The sequence below is a fragment of the Eriocheir sinensis genome, chromosome 17, assembly GCF_024679095.1.
Source record: "Eriocheir sinensis breed Jianghai 21 chromosome 17, ASM2467909v1, whole genome shotgun sequence".
In the NCBI taxonomy this organism is placed as follows: domain Eukaryota; kingdom Metazoa; phylum Arthropoda; class Malacostraca; order Decapoda; family Varunidae; genus Eriocheir; species Eriocheir sinensis.
Genome location: NC_066525.1, coordinates 4,918,705 through 4,941,450, shown reverse-complemented (window position 1 = coordinate 4,941,450; position 22,746 = coordinate 4,918,705). Strand labels below are relative to the sequence as shown.

At 37.8% G+C, this 22,746-nt stretch overlaps 1 protein-coding gene across 7 annotated transcripts; it reads right to left on the bottom strand.

The window, feature by feature from the left end:
- Positions 1–914: 914 nt before the first annotated feature.
- LOC126999822 (protein phosphatase 1B-like) lies at positions 915–21,016 on the bottom strand. Of its 7 annotated transcripts, none has more exons than XR_007753623.1 (11): positions 20,890–21,016; positions 19,046–19,214; positions 18,778–18,882; positions 18,043–18,159; positions 17,428–17,685; positions 16,982–17,203; positions 16,625–16,742; positions 15,500–15,602; positions 14,988–15,042; positions 10,705–10,883; positions 915–5,534 (listed from the first exon to the last, which is right to left on the bottom strand). XR_007753623.1 is itself a non-coding variant. In XM_050862834.1 (10 exons), the coding sequence occupies exons 2-10, from the start codon at positions 19,196–19,198 to the stop codon at positions 5,499–5,501; spliced, it is 1,167 nt and encodes a 388-aa protein (XP_050718791.1). In that variant the 5' UTR covers positions 19,199–19,214; positions 20,872–20,918; the 3' UTR covers positions 915–5,498. The 7 variants fall into 7 exon arrangements, 1 of the variants encoding a protein (XP_050718791.1); XR_007753622.1 differs by having other exon boundaries at positions 20,872–20,921; XR_007753626.1 differs by having other exon boundaries at positions 10,705–10,821; positions 20,872–20,920.
- Between the last annotated feature and the right edge of the window lie 1,730 nt (positions 21,017–22,746).

Sequence of the window (22,746 nt, the reverse complement as noted above, 5' to 3'; positions counted from 1 at the left end):
TTCGAGGCTGTGCCTAATAGATGTGAGGCGGACATTAGCTATGAGCCGAAGGATAATCTGTAGCTTCAGGCCTTTATAGTTTTAACGAGTGTCTCAGGCCATTACACACCTGCTGAGGACATGCACTTTGGCAGGTCAGCACATAGCACAGCAGGATGCCACGATGGGTACACTTAGAGGGCAAACCAGCACAGCAGTGGTCAGAAGCTGGGGCTCTTTTTCACAGAATGGCTAGCAAACACAAGAGGCTACAAAACTGTATTGGACTGATACATGACGTCATTCCTCTGTAGCGGTCTTTAGTTCTCTTGCTATGTTATGTTTGGGTAAGATTAGGATGGACAAGGGCATCCAGTGTTGTGCAGGAGGGGTGTCGTGTTGAGCAATATTATGCGTGGGTGGGTGGATGGTGTAGCAGATCAAGCAAGAGAGTGAGGAGGCAAGCGGTGTGGGCAGTCAGGATGGAGAAACAAGACGATTACACATCTGAAGGAGATTGCTGAAAGTGGCTCACCCTAACGGAACAGCAGACCTCAGCAGTGAGCAGTTTGTGGAAGGGTAGTGGTAGCAGCAGTGTCTGTAGGACCAGCCTTCAAGTTGCCCAGCTACATTGTGCTTTAGTGGATGCATAGCCGCTCTCCTCCTCCTTTTGTCTCTACTTAACTCACAGGCCGGCACCTCGGCCTATGCAAGTCCCTGTCACCTTCTATTGGCGGCAGATGACTACCTAAACTTGGAAGGTGACCTTGCATGTGATAATCGTAGCTCCTGAAGGTAGCTCACCCTCACAGGAACCGGGTGATAGGGCCCATGCAGGGCAGCCTTCCCACCAAATGAAAAAATTATGATGCAGCAAAAGCATTAAACACTGACTGAAGGAATGAAGAGACAGAATTGAGAAAAACGACAAGAAATATCCAATCAACCAGATATTTTTTTACTTTTCATCATACATATGGGAAATATATTTCAAAACAGAAAAAAATGTGAAAAATACTATTGTAATAGTGCACAAGGGAAATAAAATAAATTAATTGATTGCCACTTTCATATGCCTATTTTCTGTTATAAAATTTGTATGATTTCCTGAGCATGTAAAATACAAAGCATATCAATAATATCTCGTGTATGAAGTGCTTTCAATTCCACAGTAATATTTTGTGCTTTCAAAATCTGCACCTTTAAAACCAGAATTAATGCATTATCAATATCTCTTTCCTTTTACTCTGTGAAGTGATGGGCTCTGCTGAAAACAACATACTATGTGAGAATCCTGATGCTGATACTCCAACTCAGGATTTATACATATCACAAAATATGATATTTCTAATAACAAGGTAAAAAGGATGATATGAATGTTGCTTAATCCAGAGGAGACCTTGATATCAAATGCATTTTTTTGGTACAAAAGGAAATAAAGCTTGCTACACAGAGAAATTATACAAATTTATCTTTCAAATTTTAACTTGATGTCATGGTCTTTTACAAACTCTTGATGTAGTTTACAAAGGTATATTCTGTAAGTACGTTACCATTAACAGGGCCACAAAAGGTTCTACTTAACAATTAAAAGGCCACCATCACAAACCACAACACCATGATTAAACACCATACCCATGATAGATTACCAGTTTGGAGCACCATGCATACTTGTGTATAAGTCAAGCTCATGGAAAACTTGGACTTGGACCCCCCCCCTTTTTTTACCATAACATCTGCTGAATGTATACACGATAGCACAGCATACCTTAGCAACTTGCAATTTATAGCATTATTACCACTCATGATATGCCTCTCAAGCTAAACAAATAAATGTATGCCTCATGTGTGATGTATTAAGTAATTAAAATGCTGTATTCAATGGAATTTACAGCCTCAGTGTTAACATTATCAATGAGTGCCTGCTGGAAAATCTACATTTAGCAGACTCAGCTCCTCATATTACATATAGATATGTTCAATATTAATTGTTTCAATTGTACACAGTACAATTTCAGAGATAATTAGTATTTAATTTCAACTTTAACATACACATTAAAAATTTAAAAAGAAGAGCTTAGTAATATAATTTTGTGCCTAAAGTTGCCATGAAATAATTAAAGATTGGTCAAACATAATAGTATACCATAATAAAATAGAGCTGCAAGGTATGTGACCCCAACAAAGACAACATGAGATATTGTGATGCAGGACGGGCACTGGCATGAAGTATTCTCATAATGTATAAAACTACAATGTTATTTAGCTAAGATATATGTGACAAAGGTCTATTTCAGGAATTTAGTGAGACCTGTTATTTCATTGTAGAACCTGAATTTTGCCGATTAACCCTCCCCCCTTCCCGCAATTTGTTGTTCTCTTTTTGTTGATTTAAAGGCCTGCTGGACTCCTACTAAGGCAATGAAAGGTTTGACTAAGGAATAAATGAGCCACCCAAAAGTGTTTTAAAAAAGTCTACCCCCTAAACTTAAACCTTAAAAACTTGACTTTTACACAAGTATGTACAGTATGTAAGATTAATAAAAGAATAGAACACATACAATCTATGGCACACATTGAATCAATAATCACAAGTGAAAAAAAAACTGTCCATTCTGCAAAGAAAAATGTAGCTCTATAATAGTCTTCTTCTGGCACTTATTCAATATTCAATTAATGAACAGAAATGCAAATATAATACAAGCTTGACAAAATACAGAAGTTATGGATTTATACATGTTTAGTGACATTTCTGGAGTTAGCATCTATAGATATAATGTAATTTTTTCAGTCTTGCACCCATCTCTGGCTTTAAGAAAATTAGATGCTGAAAATGTCAATGTTTTCAACAGACACTAAGGGAATACCACAAAATAAAATTATGTACAACCATTAATTTATATCTGCCTATAATCTTAGTTTAAATGCCCTCTTTGTAAATTCAAAGAAATATAACTAATAGTCAAATTACAGAATTAATACATTATCATTCACAGTTCTTGGTCAAACAATATCGTATGACTACCCAACATTTAACTAAAATGAGTTTTTTTACAGTTAATGTAAATGTAACCATGTTTCCTATGTGCATGTCAAACATAGCCTCCCTTCCTTATTTTCTCACATTACCTTGCACCATTTTAATTTGGTTTTCTTCACCAGGAATCCTTCATCACTCTCATTACCTCCCAAACACCTTCACCAAATTAACTTTCACAGGTACACTGGGGTAGTCACACTAACATGACCTTCCTTGAAGTGAATAAAACCCATGCTGGCAGTGGAAAGATATAAATCTTTACCAAACAGTTTTGATGGACAATGCCAAAATCTTCAGTGGTGGCATGTCCGTCAAAACTGTTTGGTAATACTAAACATGCTTTAGTCTGCCAAAGTGTTTTATTAACCTCAAATTTGTTAAAAAATTATCATAACTGTTGTCTGAAGCTGTCTAGTTGTATGCAGAGCAACTGATTTTTTGTCTGTGATCACACGTTAACCTTAGTAAGTATGATTTCACAATTTATTTGAATGTTTTCACAATTTGTCATGCCACTTACGGTAAACTACAAGTTTTATTTATCTTCAAAACTACATGGAGATAAAAATGACATTATTCAACATTCCAGTGTTGTAAGAGGCATCATAAAGAGCTGCACCTCCTAGGTGACAGGAGGGTTTGATCTAGGAATGTACACTCCTGCACTTGCATTTTTGCTCAGAAAAAAGGTCACAAGTGAAGCATTTCTGATGTTCAACCTGACTTTGGAGGTGGTACTGATGAAGATGAACATAATTAAGCAATTAGTTATTTGAAGAAATTTGTTTATTAGTTCTAGGGAACAATGTATGAAACAATATATGATGTCTGATACTATGAATAAAATGAGAATCACAGTTTTATAGTAGAAGGATGTTTGCTTATTTTTAAATGAAATAATTAAATTGTTTCTTGTTATTGTGATCCTACATGCAATAGTCATGCAATGTTAAGGTCTCCCAAAGTTGTTTGAGAGCTAAAATTATATGAACCTTGAGAAAATATATAGTTTGAGGTCACACAAATCAAACAAGTTATAAAACATGACTAAGGTTGTGTAAAATCAATGAAATAGTTGTACTGCATATGGTAATCCAACAACTTCTCTTCAAATAAGTGATGAAAAAATGTATTCACTCCTGCATTGTATCATAATGCTGCAAAGTTTCGACACAAGCTAGGCTGGTGTTGGGGGTGATGGGAACTGCAAGCCATACAAAAATGAGAACAGAAAGGTAAGATCTGAACCTTTCTCCAAATTATGTATCACACCAACTCTAAGCAGTAACCCCATTCCACAAAGAAATGACTTGCATTGAAAACAGAATTAGGCTTTTTGTCATTTATTTGCTTTGAAAATAGATGAATGACTAAAGGTTTTTGAAAACAGGCACATGAAGCAAAGATGCTATTGGAACATAGTCTCAGAAGAACTATGAACACATAAAATTTTCTGTCTTACATTTTATCTACAAACATCACTTCAAAATATGGTGAAATATAGGTGTATGCAGAGAAAAGCATAAAACTTATCAACTGTATTAACATACTCTTACACACTTTCCTTCAAGAGACACTTTTGACCAGTGCTCAGAAGCAACACACCACCTGTGGCACCACACAGTATATTAATCCCTGTTTTACATGAATGTATGTCTTGTAACATCCACTTCATTTTCTATGTGGTGGCAAACTTTGGTGTCTCCTAAGCACAGTCCTAAATCATCTTTGAATCACACTGAGTACTGAGCACCTACTTTTCAGGATTAATATTTAGTTTTTAAGTAAATGCAATAGAATTTCACCTGTCATCTTTAGAATGGGATAAATTTCCAAAATGGACTGGTGCTACACGCTCAGTGATTCACAAGTGATGTTAAGCTTCGTCTGTAAGGGGAAAGCATTAGGACTATCACATATGAAACTAGCACATCTGACTGCAAAAATATTTAGGCCTAAATCAGTGACATCAACCACACGTGAAGTCTCAGGTCAGACATAACATACGCAACCTGAATCAATTTTGCAGTTCTGATAATGTATCTTGGATTGTTATATATTCATGGAGTGGAGTGGCTGGCAAATGAGTTACTGAGTTCTTTAATAAATCTTGGCAAACATTAACTTATTTTCCTTTGAGGATATTTATTACAAACTTCAATTTACATAAATAAGTTACAGGAGTCAATTTTAAGTGTAACTTATCATTAAGAACCCAGGGAGACATATTCCAACACTCTGCATCCACTCAATAGAACTGAAAACTTAAATGTACCATGAAATACTATACCCACAGTAAGGAGAGTGAGTATAAAACCATCACTGAGGCTTCACCAGGGTCAACACATCACTGGACTTGGCCTGTCTGTTGAATGCTTCTGCACGCTTGCATAAACTGTAACATCAGCACATCAACACTTTAATTTTTTTTTATTTTTTCTTTTGTTGGTAGCTGTGGCGGTGATAAGATCAGGAGGCCCTAGGTGCAACAATCACTACTGTAGGCATCATTTTCCTGTAAAAGAGAAAGTAAAGTCACATCTTGCATGCAGGATATGCACACAATAGTATCTTGATTGCAACTCACTATAACTGAACTAAGATAACCAAAAAAAATAAAAATCAGTTTAATTTATATTATTGTGATTCATATCTCATTTAATACTAAATATAAAATTTTTTAACACACACAAGTTTACCTCAAAATAGTTTTATCAAATTATAATGTATTATGATATAATTCACACATTTAACTATCCTTGAGGTATGCTACTCAAGAATTTCTTGTTAGTAAAGTGGGGAATGTAAATCACAGGTTGTTTTAATGTGCTTGTGTTGAAAATCACACTGATTGAAAAATGAAAAATCAATGAACAGATCAAGGTTTATTTCTGTATCATTTGAATCTGGAAAAACAGTTCACAAGCACAGGTACAAAAAACGAGAGAAAATGACTGGCAATATCAACACAGATTACTTTAGTTTTACACTCCAATAGGTATGGTAAAAAATCTAAATATGATTTTCTACCTGTCAAGAAGAGAAAATCAATATATATTTTAACTTCATAAGCATCACTGTATATTAAATGCTAATATTCACACTGAAAAAGGAGAGAAACTGCACAAAATGAAAGACACCTAGTAAGTAGACAGAGAGGAAGATGTTATCAAAACCCACACCCACATGTACAAACAGCAGAGACTGCATGAGCATACATGCAGATGCACATGAGCGTATATACACATACATTCATACCCACACCCACACCCACTCCCAAACACACCACACCCTCACCCACACACCAGATGCCACCAAAAACAGAATGTGTTCAACAGCTCCAAGACTGGCTATGGCTATTTTCTGCAGGATTGGTCAGCAAAGCCCTTTCCTATATAATATTATAGTAGTACTGAGAAACATGGCATAAAGGAATGTGTTTGAAAAATTAGTCCACAAGAGTTTTCTATTCAGAAAAGACTAAGAAGAAATCTGGGTGTTCACATCAAGAGGCTGGAGGTCAAAATGAGTTCCTAATAAGCAAAGCTGATAATGATGGAGAGAAAAGAAATCAAAATAAAATAAATAATAAAATAAAAACAAGCTGAAAAAGTGCGGTTACTACAGACCAGGATAGAACAAAATTTTCCAGACAATAAATTTGGAGAATTGCTAAGATATTTAGTGAACTGATGATAAAAAAAAAAAGAATATGTCTGAGCCAAGTGGGTTGGAATATACTAAAACATAAGAATATTTGTGGGGAGGCAGTGCTAAAACTTGAATTTTACATATATTCTTTTTTTTTTTCATAAAATAAGAAAGAATGGTAGGCCCAAACTTACTATGGGGTTGCATGCAAAAAAAAAAAAAAAAAAAAAAAAAAAATGGTGGTGACATACATCAATGTGTTGAAGTTATCCCTTATACAATCAATAATGATGAAAATTGTGGGAGTTTTATCTTACTGAACACCTTCACACAGATGCCATTCACTGAAAGTATTTTGAAGGGAAGACACATCAGTAGAAAAGTCTGCCTTCAAGGGAACAAAGAGTAATGCAGAGGGAAAGGTCATTTCTCAGAGGGGAAGAGGGAAGGAAGAGGCTGGGTAAGGAAACAAGTCAGTGTTTGACCTGGGATGTATGAAATTTCATAACAGTCTCATCCAGTTAGATCCTAACATCATTCTCTTTCTTTCTCTTCCAATCACACTGTCTGTCACTCACACACCTCTGTATAAACTAAACAAGGCCAGTGTCTGTCCCCCTCTTCCCCTTTATTGCTCACTTCCAGTTTCCAAACCTCTGGCAAATATAATTGGCAAAGAGGTGGAAAACACACAAATTGCTTGTACCTGTAGTTTACAGGTTAAATGTGGGTAATGAAAATTGATTTTTTTTCTCATTAACATTACAATGAAACAATGTTGAACGAAATAACATCATTTGAGAGCTTACTGTAATGTATTGATGGCATATAAGGCACAAGAATATATATGACACACCTCAATTTTGGCAGGCCTTTTAAAGAAATTTATAGAAAAGTTAAAAACCATGTTTTTGTATGCCATTTGTAGCCTTTCCCACCATCAGGTCATTTAAAAGTTTCTTAATGTATTCAAGTCATCTTATTAACACATAGTCTGTAATGTTCTGTAAAGAAGACACTGGCACTTACCATATAAATAGGTTGATCTTACCTCCACAATCTCTAGCTTCAAACTAATTAAATGCAGTGAGGATTGCGCAGCTCGTCAGGTTTGGTGTACCTGAGGGAGCGAGCCGCAATAAAGGCTGTAGTCACTGGACAAGACCAAGATCAAGTGACTACTAGTTTATTTTCGTCTCAGATCATGCCTTTCAGCCATATACACACACACACACACACACACACACTTATTCATAGGCAACTATATCCAGTAAACACACTACTATAAGGCACAAGACAATTTTCACTCATTACAGGGAAAACAGTATGCCTTAAAACCCATCAAATATGTATTTTGGGGGTAACGAAAGCCAACAATCATTTACTGACTGCTGATAGTAATTCTTGGTCATCCACCAGTCAGTGAGCACAAAGGTAGTATTGCTTTTGTTGCACCCAGCCATGAGCTGGAAAGCTTCAAAGCTTTGTATATTTGTCTATAATACAAGAGGATTGAGGCTGGTGAAACACTGTTCATGTCTCACTACTATAACAATAAAGAAATGGACAAAAAGACAATTTGCTCCTTGTAAATAACATGGCACCGGCAAGATGGGTCTGATGCGGTGGCAGCATCTGCTGCGGGAGAATTTTATACCTGGCCATGAATCAGAGAGCTCCAAAGCTTTGCAGTAATGTACATATATAATACAATAGTATTGATGCTGGATGAGAGCACCCTTCGTGCATCAGCATGATCGCAATGAAAAAGGAGAAAAGACACACAAGTGGCTGGCCTATTCCACATCAGTGAAAATGGTGGTGACACATCAAGCTGTGTGCAGCAATTCTGTTTGCTGTGGATTTTTTATAATCAAAATAATTTATTGATATATTCTTAATATTAAAAAATTATGAACAACCCCTTTCCATGTGCTGTTTGAAAATACTAATTTCCTTCCCATATCACTGTCAGGGATCATCAAGGTCAGATGACAACGGAAGGGTGAATATGCAGCTGCTCAAGGCACTGCTTGAGGTTGGAATAAGCTGTGCCATAACGCTTGTAAGCCATACAGGGGCATACTCAGATACTTCAGTTTTTCATGAATTTGACCAGCTTGCATTTTGTAATGTGTGAGCTTAGAATTGGAATTGAAACCCAACCCAAGATTAATTCACATACATAAAATCATAAATGAAAAAAATGTTGCAAGTTGCCAATAGTTTGCTTTCCAGAAACTAGTTAAGAGTTTAAAAAAAAAGTCAACCCAACAGCCCAACATAACCTAAAGGGCACTAATCTACTGTCAATGAATTAATAACCTATTACTACAAAATTACTATCCCTTCACCACCTCAGGAGGGAGTGGCTGGCAGGACCTCAGTCAATGCAGGGGAGGGTGAGGCAGAATGAAACTGTAGAGGTTAGGGCAGGCAGAGGATTAGGTAAAAGAGATGAAATTAGAGGATTAGCCGGGGTAGGATGGAGTTCACCTAACATTGGGAAGAGTCAGACAGAGAGGTGGATATTTTTGGGAAAGGTCTCTGTCCTGCAGTGGACAAGTAATGGAAGATGAAGTTGAATGGTTTATCATACAACAATTTTTTCTTAATGTCCAGAGATGGATAACTACCGTACAATATACCAACACAAACTAAAAACAGAAGACCTAAGTTGTAGTATGTAAGGGGACAGTCTGCTCCTAAATAATACTCACAGATCTAAATTTTCTGCCTTTAAATTTTGAACTGTTGGGTTATTTTATCTTGTATTTTTTGCCTTCAAAATTTGGACGATTAGGATTTCTAGACCAATGTAAAAATAAAATTTCATTGTTGCGAAGTTCAAATCATCCTAAAGCATTTTGGAAAATCCACTTTAGTCGAGATGTTTATACGGGGGGGGGGGGGGGGGGTTGCACAGGCTTTTTTTTTTTTTTTTTTTTTTTTTTGACAGCCCAATGTCAATATTAATAACTATTTTGGCTAGATTGCATTAAATTGATGTCTTCTACACTTTCGATCAAGCATATTTCCCTTCACTACATTTCCTAGCACTGATATAAGTATTGGGAAACTTTGCTAGACCAATCCTGCAAAGTATTTATATGCAATTGTGGAGGCGCTGAAAATAGGTTCTTGAATGAAAGCCTCTTGGTATGTGTGTGTGTGTGTGTGTGTGTGTGTGTGTGTGTGTGTCACTCACAAGGGTCTGATCACACACTGGACTCGCTATTCCAGCCAGTACTCCCCAAATGAGCTCAGACTCAGATGAAAGGTCTTTGGATACGGCTGGAACCTTACATTACACCCACACCCAACCCGGGTGCGGTGCCCAATCACTGCTGGGTGGACAAGGGGTATGGATTAAATGAGACTGTTCATTTGTCTCCACTCAACCGGTATTCGAACCTGGGATCTCTCAGCTGTGAGGTGAGTATGCAAATCACGGCACTACAGACCTCACTGAGCATGTGTGTGTGTGTGTGTGTGTGTGTGTGTGTGTGTGTGTGAACTAATATTAGGTTTGCAAATCATTATCTGAATTGCATGAATCAAAATAGTTATATATAATATTTGAATTCCTAATAAGATATCTGAGAATTTTGAATCATCTATACATGTAAACCTTCACTTGTTTTCTGCTATCTAAAAAAAAATTAGCAGCAAAAACCTTCATCTCTTTATAAGCTCACATGACCTTAGTTCTTCCAGCGAAGCAAAGCCGTTTTGTCATTCACCGATGGACAAAAAATAAACTTGCTCAAACTCAACAAGTGTGTGGAAGGTTTGGTTACTCTGATTTACTGCACAGCTTCATTTTTCAAAAGCAAAACTTTTGAGGAAACTGGCAATCTTACATACCACAAAAAATGTGTACATAGATGTCCTCTAATCATTATATATATGCAATAACAGCTCTTATAATTATAAGAAGTTAGCATGGAAATGATTTTCAGAAGCAGCACTACATTCACCAAAATTACTCATGCCATTCACAAAACAGACACGGTCAAGAACAATGATCTTACCTTGTACCCTCAACCTAACCCTGAGCAACCCTGCATCCTCACCAACTTTCTTATGAGGGGTCATCACTGCATCGGGAGTTTTCCAAAATGGAGGCTAGCTTGTCTTGCATGGATGTACTTGGGAAGAACATCAAATTACCACCCAGTCCACCATAATCCCCAACTTCTTCCATGTTATCCTGAACAAGGCAATGTGTACCCACAGAGATCACATCAGCCAGCACCGTTAGGTTTTAATATGTACACAATATGGTTAATGTGTGTGTTTATGTGTGTTTGTGTGTGTATATATGTGCCTCTTTGTATCTGGGAGTAGATGTGAATGCATGTCTCAGTGTACTTGTGATGGGGTAAGTAAGAATCCAAGACTTATATATCAGGACACAATAAATACATGCATTATTCATACTGGTAGGACATGTTCTTGACATATATGAAATGGCGGTGATAGCTAAGTACTGGATGATTTAAGACATGTCCTCTTTTAATACTGACCTGCATCAAAGATCTTGAGGTTATATGACTCAGAAAATAATGCCATCACCTGTTTTACATTACAAAGATGAAATACAATATATTTGCATTTATTTCATGTGTATATGTTTGTGTGTATGCATGCATGTTTGTACATTTATATGTATATGTGCTTATAGTTCTGTCTGGCTATCCATCTATATCTATATAGTATGTATATATTTATACATATCAATATATCTCTATAAAGAGGAACATGGAGAGGGTTTTTAATTAAAAAAATATAAAAAAGACGAGTGAATTCTTTAGTAATAATGACCATGTATCATAAGTTATATTTGAATTAAATGACAGATACAAACTGAAGCTAATTCATGTGTATACCCCATTATCTTGCTATGGCGATGAGGATGTTGACAAGTTTTATGAAGATTTTTAGTTATGAATGAGGGCTTGATCGTTTTAATGAGAACACTGGCGATATTAGTAGACTTTTCTGAAAATCACTCCCTAAAATTATGAATGCATTCTTTGACAAAAAGGTGCACTGAAATGTCCGTGAAAATCTCCTGGGCTAACAAATGAGATTGACTACGTATATTCTAACAATCTGGAAGGGCATTATGAAAAATGTCAGTCCTCACTAAGGTAAATATTGATAGTGATCAAAAAATGGCTAGAAGCAAAATAAAAATCATCCTAAGGGAAATAGCAGTAAGAAGGCCATTTCGGGTAGGCAGCAGCTGAGTGGTCAGCGTGCGGGCGCGGTGTCCTGTAGCATCCTGGTACAAGTCCTGCCTGCTGCTACAAGCTGACAATTTTCAGTCATTGCCAAGTGGCCTAAGACTATCCACATGCTGTCTTGATGACCAACTATCAACCCGGACTCTAGTGAAATTCTCTAAAAAGGATCTAATGGAGCTCTGAGGAACAGCATGAGCCAAGCAAGAAGGGTGCCAGTATAAAAACCACTTGCCTGCACCACTAATGGGGTGGGGCTGACCACCAGGACCTATCATGAATGTTTACCGGCACTATGGAAAAAAAAACTTGCATAGTTGAATATTTAAATTCACATTCAGCATCCGAAGCAGATATGCAGTCCTTAACAACGAAAATCTCGACATTGAAAACATTTACGAAAAATTCATTAACATTAAAATTTAGTGTGAAGTTGCACTTAAAGTAGGTGGTAAAACAGGAAATGAAAATGAAATAGGAGGCTGTGAAAGTTCAACATGATGAGAATCAACAAAGTGCTAATTTCCAGTTCTAGTGTAAGAACAGTTGAAGAAATTTAGTGTAGAGGAAAAACAGATAAATGACATACAAAAACACAAACTGCAAATCAATGTAAATAGAGCAAAATGAAAAAGATATTGCAAAGTCCTAATCAGTAACAGAAGTTGAAATCAAAGGAGCACTGAAAACTATGGAGAGGGAAAGCTTCTGGGGAAGATGGTAATAGTGAAGGACTTTTAAAGTCATTGACAGACAGCAGGTGTAGACACAACCTAACTTAATAATCTCCTGCCCTTTCTTACCCTTCAATGCCACTGCCAGTCAGTTAAGTTACCAATTCTTGTGAAGCAGGCTTGGGTCCAAGTACATGTACTCATACTTAAGCACACAATATCATGTACTTGTACTTGTATTCGGACTCCAAGTACTAGGCAATTTAATGAGTACTTTCAAGCACAATCACAAAATGGAAACATGTGGCTGGTGTGGTGTTTGATGACCTCCATGGGTGGAGGTGAGGTCAGGGTAAGTGATTAACAAAGGTATATCCTAAGCATAGGTGTTGGGGAGGCCAGGTGGCCTGGGCCCTGGGGTGTGGTGACACTGAGGTCATGTAAGGTGACTCAGGGCAAAGAGGGATTGGCAGTTTGCCACTTGTCAAAAGCAGAAAAGCTGAATCTCAAGGTCAAATCAGTAAAAAATATTTGGATTTGAGTAAAATTATACGCTACATGTACTTGGACTGAGTTCATCTATAAAACTGAGTAATTGTATTTTACTTGGATTTGTGATATCGTAATGTAATCATACTTGGACTTGAGTACAAAAAATATACTTAAACGCAAGCCTGTTGTGAAGCATATGCTGGATGTCATTCCTAGCAACAGTTTGTCATTAGCACCAGTGGTGATATTAACTGTCTCTAGCATTTGTTGAAATTATGTTGTTGTTCAGTATACAAATGCTCACATTTTAAAAACAAATTTAGATTACATTACCAAATAATAAGGATAATAATATGAGTTTAGCCCCAGTAATTTTCACCTGTCAAAATGATAACAAAGTAGTAGCATACATTCCAGGATTTGTTGTGTTTGTTACACAATGCCTTGACCTTGACTGACACCAATGTTCGCCACTCTCTCATCAAACTAAAAACAAAGAGAACCCTAGTGTGTCCACCAAAGTCACTGACATACATGAAAACTTATTCATGATGTCCAGCACAAAAACTTTAGGGGAAAGCAAGCTTTCATAAATTAGTTGTTTGCAATATACAGAGACAAACAAATATTTTCCGAGTTGGCTGCTCACGTGATAGAATGACTTGGCCTCTGGAGAACCACTTGCATTTATTAAGCAGTTGACAAAAGACATTTGCATGTGTGGTATGAATAAGCTGGTAAACAGCTTACTGGCAAGCTTCAAGAGAGCTCAAGTTACAACAAGGAGACAGTAGTGTGTGCCTGTGCATGTCTGTAATTCATGTACTCCTGAAGTGACCAACATTATGAGCCCCGGATCTAAACACCTTCTGTTTTCCTCCTGTGTTACTTGCCTTCTGGAGGTGCTGGATCAACACCCTGGGGGGTGGGACTTAACCCTCAACTGATACCTAGTACCCATGCACTGCTGGGTTGAAAGGCGTCAGGAGACTGCCAATTTGTCTCCACTCCACCCAGATTTTAAACCCAAGATCTCCCAGTTGTGAGCCTAGTGTGCTAAACACTGCACTTTGCCACAACCAAACACACACAAAAGACACAACACAACTCTTGCAATTTTTTTTTTTTAAAGTCCCATTTATAGTATTCTGGCTCTAAGAAAACACCTTAAAATAGCTAGCTTGAATCTAGGTATACAAAGATTAAAACCAGAAAACACTCTGCACTTCATTTTTTCCCTCTTACTATTCTTCACAAGTATAATAATAGTAATGAACAAACATTGACAAAGCAAGGTATAATAGAAACACCGAGAAATTTTACCATACCAGCTTTTAAATTACCAGTGGCTATGAGAAGCCATCAGCGCCTCATTCTATACATAGAGTACTTTCCAACATCCATCATCAACTTACTTGTAACTCGGCCTTCATCAAGTCTGAGAAGTTTGTTCAGAACTGTTTAGATTTTCCTCTTTGTGCGAGTTCTAATGTGAATGTTTAATCTGCATATAGTATATGCATCTGCACACAAGAACTATGTTTGGTAGTTTTTGTCTGGTTTTGCAAAGAAAACCTCTATGTGCTTTTACAACAGTAAAACCTGACAGTATGTAAATAGCAGAAAAAAGGGATCTCTATCAAACACAATGCAACCAATAAGTTCACACACACACACACACACACACACACACACACACACACATTCACCTACACACTCACAGGTATTTGTGTGTATATATGTGTTTATATGTATAAAATTATGATATATGTATGTGGTTGTGTGTGTCTGTGCATGTATGCACACACACACACATACATAAATAAATATATATAAATATATGTATATATGTAACATGGGTTATGAGGCAAAAATATAACAAGCAAAAGTCACTTAACTTACCAAGTTTGCACAGTCAGGTCGCAATTTTCTGAATAATTGATCCACAAAACCTCGCCTGTGAAAAATTGCATATAAATAAATGTTAACAAGATAATAATTTGATTTGTATCATATTCATAGCATAAGTATTGTATTTCAGTAGTAATTTTCTGTTCTTAGATATTTTTCACTGGAAATATAGCACATAACACTCACTGTATTCAGATGCTGTTTGAAGATTCAAGAAATTTTTTTAACATCCTAGTTTGGAATTTTGTTCCTAACATTTTTACATTTTTGGCACATTTAAAATGCTATTCAAAAGTTGTTGCATTATGGTATAATTATTTTTTCTAGCAATTCAACCAACTATCAACAACACTCAACTTTCTAGCAACATTACGTTTCACCTTGAATTTTTATGTACTTAGTGTTTAAAAGGAAATGATTATTATAAACTAGTGTCTGCATTTGACAGAATCCCACTACCCACAAGCCCTCACATGGTCAAAAGTAGAGAATGTGGTACTAACTTTGCTGTTAGGCCTCCACCGGGGGGAAGATTAGGTAGATTCATGTCAGCCAGGGTTTGCATTATCTGTGCCATGCTCACTTGTCCCTCCTGTTTGCACAATTCTGAAAACACAAAAAAATGAATTAAACAAAAAGCAGAGGAGGGCAAGAGAAGAAACTTTCACCTCACGAGCACACCTTTAACCCGGTAGCAGCGGGGATCATGTTTCTTAACCCCTAAGGGCGCCCTGGGTGTCATCATCACATCCACCAGGGACGGCACACTTCAGCCAAAAAAAATAAAAAACTATATTCACACACTTGATTCTGCTGAACTAAATCAATGCAATATTAAATTATGTCGTCATAGTCCATCATCACTCTTTTTTCTTTTTTAAGCATTAAGCGTTTTATGTATTGTGCTGTGGTTTTTTTGATTGAGTTGAAGAGGAGAGACTTGGAGTTAGCGAGGCTCTTGCCCCCTCCGTTCGTTTAGCTGCTAGGCCTGCCTTCTTTGACTGAAAATGAATGCCCCCCCCTAGCTCTTCTTATATAATATAGTCAATACTTCTCTATTCTCACTGTAATGTGATGTGTGTGTGTGGTTTTGTGGTCATTGTTAGCATACTCTCATTCTCGTCTTGTTGCTCCTCTGGGCTCGGCAGGGTCTGGAGGGAAATCAGAATCCATCAGATCCGCGACGCATCAGAATCCTGTCCATCCGGCCAGAGGCTGAAGCAAGAAGCTGAAAGCCTTCTGGCAGTGTTGCCAACGAATGGTCAGCGAATGGTCAAAAAAAAAAATAAAAAGTAAAAGCTAAAAAGCTAAATAAAAAGCCCCCTTGAAAAAAAAAGCAGCAGAAGCCGCGCCGCCCGGGCCTGTTAATGGTCCCTCCAAGTGAGAAATATGAGAAAAAATCACCCCTCACACAAACCATTTCATAATATATATCAAAGCATTTGTGATCAGATTATGTATCATCTATTTTGGGGGGTTTATATCATGGTACAAATTTGGCCTGTCACTGCTACACGGTAAAGCCACAAATTTGGCCCGTCGCTGCTACCGGGTTAATTGACGCTATGATCCCATTTTACATTCAAAGTTATAAGCATAAGAAAACTGACAAAGCCATGATGTCTTACCTGTAACTTTCTTTTCTATCAAGTCCTCCAGTTCTTGTTCTCTCTTCACAGCTTCCTCTGAAACCTTTGGTGCCCCTGGCAGAGTGATCAGTACTAGACTCATATTGTCTCGGCTTCCCTGTAAAATTAAATAAAATAGTACAGTAATTCAATACATATTGAAGAATTATAACCTATACCGAGACCAAAGGAAATTGGTGGGTAGGCATTGGTGGTCAATGAGTGTTCTGGAATGCAGATTATTTAAAATATTTATATCCACACTTAATATCAATAACATATCCAAGTCACTCTGGTTATATCATACTGAAGTCCAACTCTTAAAGATTACAACAACTACTAATTGCTGGATTCTACCTTGTGAAGGCATGTGTCAACAACATGATTTGTAATAGCTTCAAGATCATTATTGATGAGAAGCCTTGACCGCACAAAGGCACACAGGTCCTCATTCGTCATGACATCCCAGATTCCATCACATGCCAGAACTAAAAACTCATCGTCATCTTGCCGGCGCTCCACATATATCTCTGGCTCTGGGGATACCAACTGCTCGCAGGGACCCTTCCCTTCCACATTCTACAACAGGAGTGAAAGGAAACTAAAGTAAGTAAAAGTCATGATAATTTTGTCAGCCAAGTGCCCATAACAGGTAAAGTGAAATCATAATGTTGAAAAAAAAAAGGTGAAAATTTAATATGAATTGCATAACACCTCAATTTTTAAATCAATAAAGCATCATTCATACCTTCTGTTTTTATGGCAACTCTATGAAATGGTCAGGCTCAAAATTTTTAACTTACTTTGTACTCATAATCGCCAAGTGCTCTAGAAACCGCCAGAGAGCCATTAACTCTCTGAATCATCACACTTCCTCCTGCATTTTGGATTCTCTCCTTTTCTGTGGGATTGACTGGCTTGTGGTCTTGTGTACTGAAGCCAATACCACCAGCTCGGTACAAGACTCCACGAGAATCTCCGCAGTTAGCTACAAAAACATGCGTTGGAGATATTAGGGCACATACTGCCGTTGTGCCACTTTTGTCTTCTCCGCTGGCAACCTAGTGGAAGAATATAATTGATTAACAAATTAATTGATGTAGGACAACTGGGAATTGTTCAGTGGTGATTCCTTCTATAAAATTGGGGCAATCAAAATATCAAATAAGTAAAAGAAACTAAAACAAGACTGCAATATGGTCAGCTAGTACATGTAAACAGAGAATACACAGTGTTGGCAGCAGTGACAAAGTGTCTGCCATTTTTTCATTTTACTTCTCTAATTTTTACACTCAACGCAAAGCTTTTTCAAACTTTTCATCATACCAAATTAGAAAGTCAGTGGAGAAGAGACATATCTCAGGCAAACAAGGCAGATTTTCCAGTCACAAATATTACATAAAACAATAATCCCTTACCTCTGGCATTTGGCGCATGGACTCATCTAGCCTCAAAAACCCAGCATGGATCCCCTTCTTTATCTTACTTATAGTTCTCTCTTCACTATCTGTCTCAAACTCAGCAATAGAAGATGGCTGAAACAGAGAAAAAATACACCATATGACTTCTCGTTCTCCTCTACACAGCCAATACAAAATGGGTGGAGAATCTGTTGTTGCAGTTTAAAGACAGGGAGGAAAAAGCTGGAAACTCAAAATAGGATAAAATTCTAAACAAAATGGGGACAACTGCTGTTCAAAAATCAACAATGAGTATGAATAGGACTGCCTCACTGACACTAAATGATATCTTACATCCTACTGGGGCTTCAGACAAAAAGGTTTACAAGTTGAAAAGGGTATACAACAAAATATTGTTGCGTGTGTACATTATGGCAAAAGTAAGATTATGACACTGGATCTTTGTGTAATTCAGAGATAATTACTACTGTACAAAAAAATTTCACATACTTGTGCATAGTGCAATGTTTATTTGTATGTTATTGCACTTATATTGTGTGCTGAGTTAGTCATACATACAAATAAATAAATTAAATATGCAAATGCAATACAAAATAAAACAAATATTAATCTCTAAAATTACCATGATTGTGACACTTGGATAGCATCTCTTATCTCAAAATACACTGCAAGTGACCACTGTAAAGTTTATTTTAAGAGTATGAGTAAATATTAACAGAGCAGAATTCTCACTTGAAATTCCTCGCCTGATGTGATGGAATTCAGTAGATGTTCTGAACAGTGGGCAGATATTTTGGCACCGGCATGGCCGTCAAACACTGCAAAAAATGCCCAATCCTGAGAAACAAGAGAAAATAGGTCAATTTAGAATGTGACACTATTTTTATAAGTAATTATTCTTTCTGTATCTTGAAAATTATTGAAGTAAATTCAGAAGTAAAGACATAAAAGACAAAAGTATGCATAGTGAGTACTGTCACTCTACAGCTCTACCTCTAACCTTGAGTACACCTGGAAGATTGGCTACAGCAGCATGGGCATCCTCCATCTCAATGCGCCAGCCCTGCATACTAGACAACCCATAGCGAAGTCCATTGCCCACCCCATTCTCATTGTGCTTATCTGTTTTTGGCTTGTCTAGAAATGCACCCATGATAAGATCACTTCATCTGTTAGGAGAGAAAAATTAGTAAAATCATTCTGAACTTCAACATTATTGTAAATAGTAAAGATGTTATAATGGACTTAATTCCACAGGTCACATACTGATGTGATTTACGTTGGGAGACAACCACAAGAACTGATGTATATTCTATGGCATTTCTGGCTTGGTTTTAATGCTCTCATCTTGGAGCATTTCTTCTGGCTCTGTACCTTTCCCATGTATCCCATTTCCTATTGATTAAAATTTAGTTGTTTGTTCATTCATATTGGTTTACTGGCATGACAGGCAGTGAGAACACTGTGACTCCTGAGCCTGTCGCCCACTTTCTTACTACGGTACTTACTGACATGCCCCACCACGGTGTGTCTGATACAAGATGCAGCCAACAGTCCACTGGAGGAGAAAGCAAGTGCTGCCCATATTGTTTAACAAATGCTGGGCAACCTCCAGCAGCTACTGGAGGTGATACGAGCCGTCCCACGACCACAATGCTAATGACCCGTGCACCCACAATGGGCGGCACCAAGTAACACCCTCTGCCAGTCAAGTCGCCAGGGCTTATATAAGGAACACCTTTTGTGACGAGGTTGAGTCTTGGCTATTGTTTTAACCATTTCTTTCCTCAAACCATACCCTTAGTGCATCTCTCTTAAAATTGCCATATTGATTTTTAAAGGTGTTGACACAAGTGATACAGGTTACATTTTTGAGTAGAATGTTCCTCCAAACCTAACAGCTGCACTCCAGACCACAACTGCTGACCCAGCTGTCGTCTATGCATCAGCGATGCTGGCATGGTCATATTAGGTTTGCTTAGGTTAGTTTCTAACCATGTTTGCCATCATATTAAGGTTTAAGGGGATATGCTTATTTAAGTGCTGTGATAATTTGAGGTGGCGGAGCCAAGACTGCACATTTACTTAGTCTAGTAACTTATTGCTGCTTGAGATAGTAGTAACTTATTGCCACAAAATTGCCAAATTTGCTCCAGCATTTTTGTAGCAAAATCCTGATGCAGACAACAATATCCATGTGAAAAGAAGGATGTTTTAACCAGAAGTTAATAGTTTGTTCTGAAATACTGTCCAATTCTGCTAAATAATATAAAAAAGACATTATTGGGATTCATATGGCACTGAATCTTTAGCAACTGTGGTGTTATACTCATAGAATCTTACCAGTTGATTAACCCACCCAAATCAAGAAACTAAAGGATTACTGACTTTCTGTATTAAATTTGATAGGTGTTCTAATTGTACTATAACTCAATTTTTGTTGATTAAACCTTAGTAGTCTTTTCAAACTTCTGCGTAAACTGACATTGAGCCCAATCCTGCATGAAGTAGCATGATGGCTTTCCTTGACAAGTCATCCATGTGTGGCTGGGAAAATATTGGTGCACATGACAGCCCCGAGCAGGCGGCTGGCCCATGGCTGCTTATGCTGCTTCGATTAATGGGCATCACGGCTGTTGTGGTTCAGTTCATTTCAAACCACTGAGATTAATGTACCCACGCAGTTTGTATTAATAACTCGGACATCAATACTCCTTCAGCGTCACACAACTCCTTCTCGGGCTTGCCAGACTCCTCCCTACCCCTCACCCTGAAAAAAGCTTCGTTAATTCATATAGAGACAAGATAAAAACGTTGAGGCAGCACCTGGCCCTGTTAACTTACATTACAACAACACAAATAATACTGCCATCGATGACCACTGGCTATAGACACCACAACCCTCCCCTCAACCTTCAAAACTACGCTCAAGATAACAGGATGTGCAGGGCGGAGCATCGCTGAGCGCCCCTCGATCCTGCTCGGCGTTCAGCTAGCTTAACCTTATCTAACTTACCTAAATATTTGACTACTTGAATTTTAACCACTTGGATGTTAATTACTACTACTACATCACTATACTATACCGGGACAGAACCTCACCGGGCACCCCTTGATCCTGCTATGTGTTCCTGGGCCTAACCTAGCCTAACCTAACCTAAATATTTAACTACTTGAATATTAGCCACTTGAATACTAATTAATACTACTGTATTATTATACTAGGCTTCAATATACTCAATTACTGTAGGCTACTTATTTTTACTGGCTCGATCGAGGTGTAATATGCAATAGCCTAGTAAAAGAAGATCTAAGTAGAGTAATATAGTAGTAGTAATTAATGTTCAAGTGGTTAATATTCAAGTAGTTAGACAGGGTTAGCCAGGTTATTATTTAATCAGGAACGCTTTTGCATATAGGCTATACGTGCACGTACGTGTATATCGTACGTACGTGTGATTTTCCCATCATATATTTGGGATATTTAACAGATATATATTAATCCATATTGCCAATATAAATAAGTCTAGATTGCTCGTGTTTTCTATGTGAATTAAGATCATGCAATGCTTCATATATTAGTAAAAATGGATGTATTTCCCGCCAAAGATAAAACGGCATAGACACGAGAAATAAAGATTCGCGTCGCTAATCTAGATAAAAGTTTCAATTGGATGTGATTTATATGTGAGTTAAAAACACAGAATGCTCCATAATGGTAAAATTTGCCGTATTTCCCGCCAAAGATAAAGCAGTATAGAGCCGGGAACCCCTTCCCTTCAGGTACAGGATCGGAACCGGGGCTCGGCGCCGCGGCCGGAGCCCCCGCGCCACCCGGCGGGTCCTGCCGGATGACTCACCGCCAGCGAGGAATTAACCCCGCTACTGAAATCTTACGTCATTCTCTAATTTAAAACTGTGCATATTCGCTTATCATTAACAATTCTTTCATCTTAGTGTTTCTCTCTGAAATCAAATAAATCTCTGCGTGTGCAGGAGTATCAAGAAAAAGTCATGGAAACCCTGCAGTGTGCGCCAGGCATGGCTTTAGCTCGAAATACCTCCGTCCCCCACCAGCTGTGCACCGCGGTCACAGGTGGAAACAGAAGCAACTATGAGAAATAGAAACAACTGTAAGTCACACAACTTGGACCAGGGAGGCTTTTATCTCAAGAAAAATGTCATATCACTGATATTATATGACACGTGCTTGTATAGACTGTTGGCGTGTAACTATTGCTAGGGATATACAACTCAGAAGACATATTGGCATCTTAGGCCGATAACAGCCAATGACAGAGCTATATGGCATTGATCGAGGTGCAGTGTGTTGTGATGTTATAAAGAAGATATTAAATCTTTTACATACTGGGCCGCACATAATAAAACTATCGTATTACTTTCCTACTGTCATGGTGCAAGTTCTGGGAAGGGTCAGTGCTAGGCATGCATACAACGATGGAACAAATGTTTGGTTAGTGTTTAAGTCTTTGTATGGGAGTGGCATATATAGGTTAGTTAGGTAAAATTAAGTTAGGTAAGTGTGTGCACGAAGGAGGCTACAAAAATCTCCTTGGTCCATAACGTACCAAGGAGACTCCACGGTCCCCAGCCGTGACCCCGGACTACTCCAGGCAAGGTGCATCCATGGTTCCAGTCTCTGCAACTCCAGCAGTTGGCAGCAAGCAAAACATGGGCAAG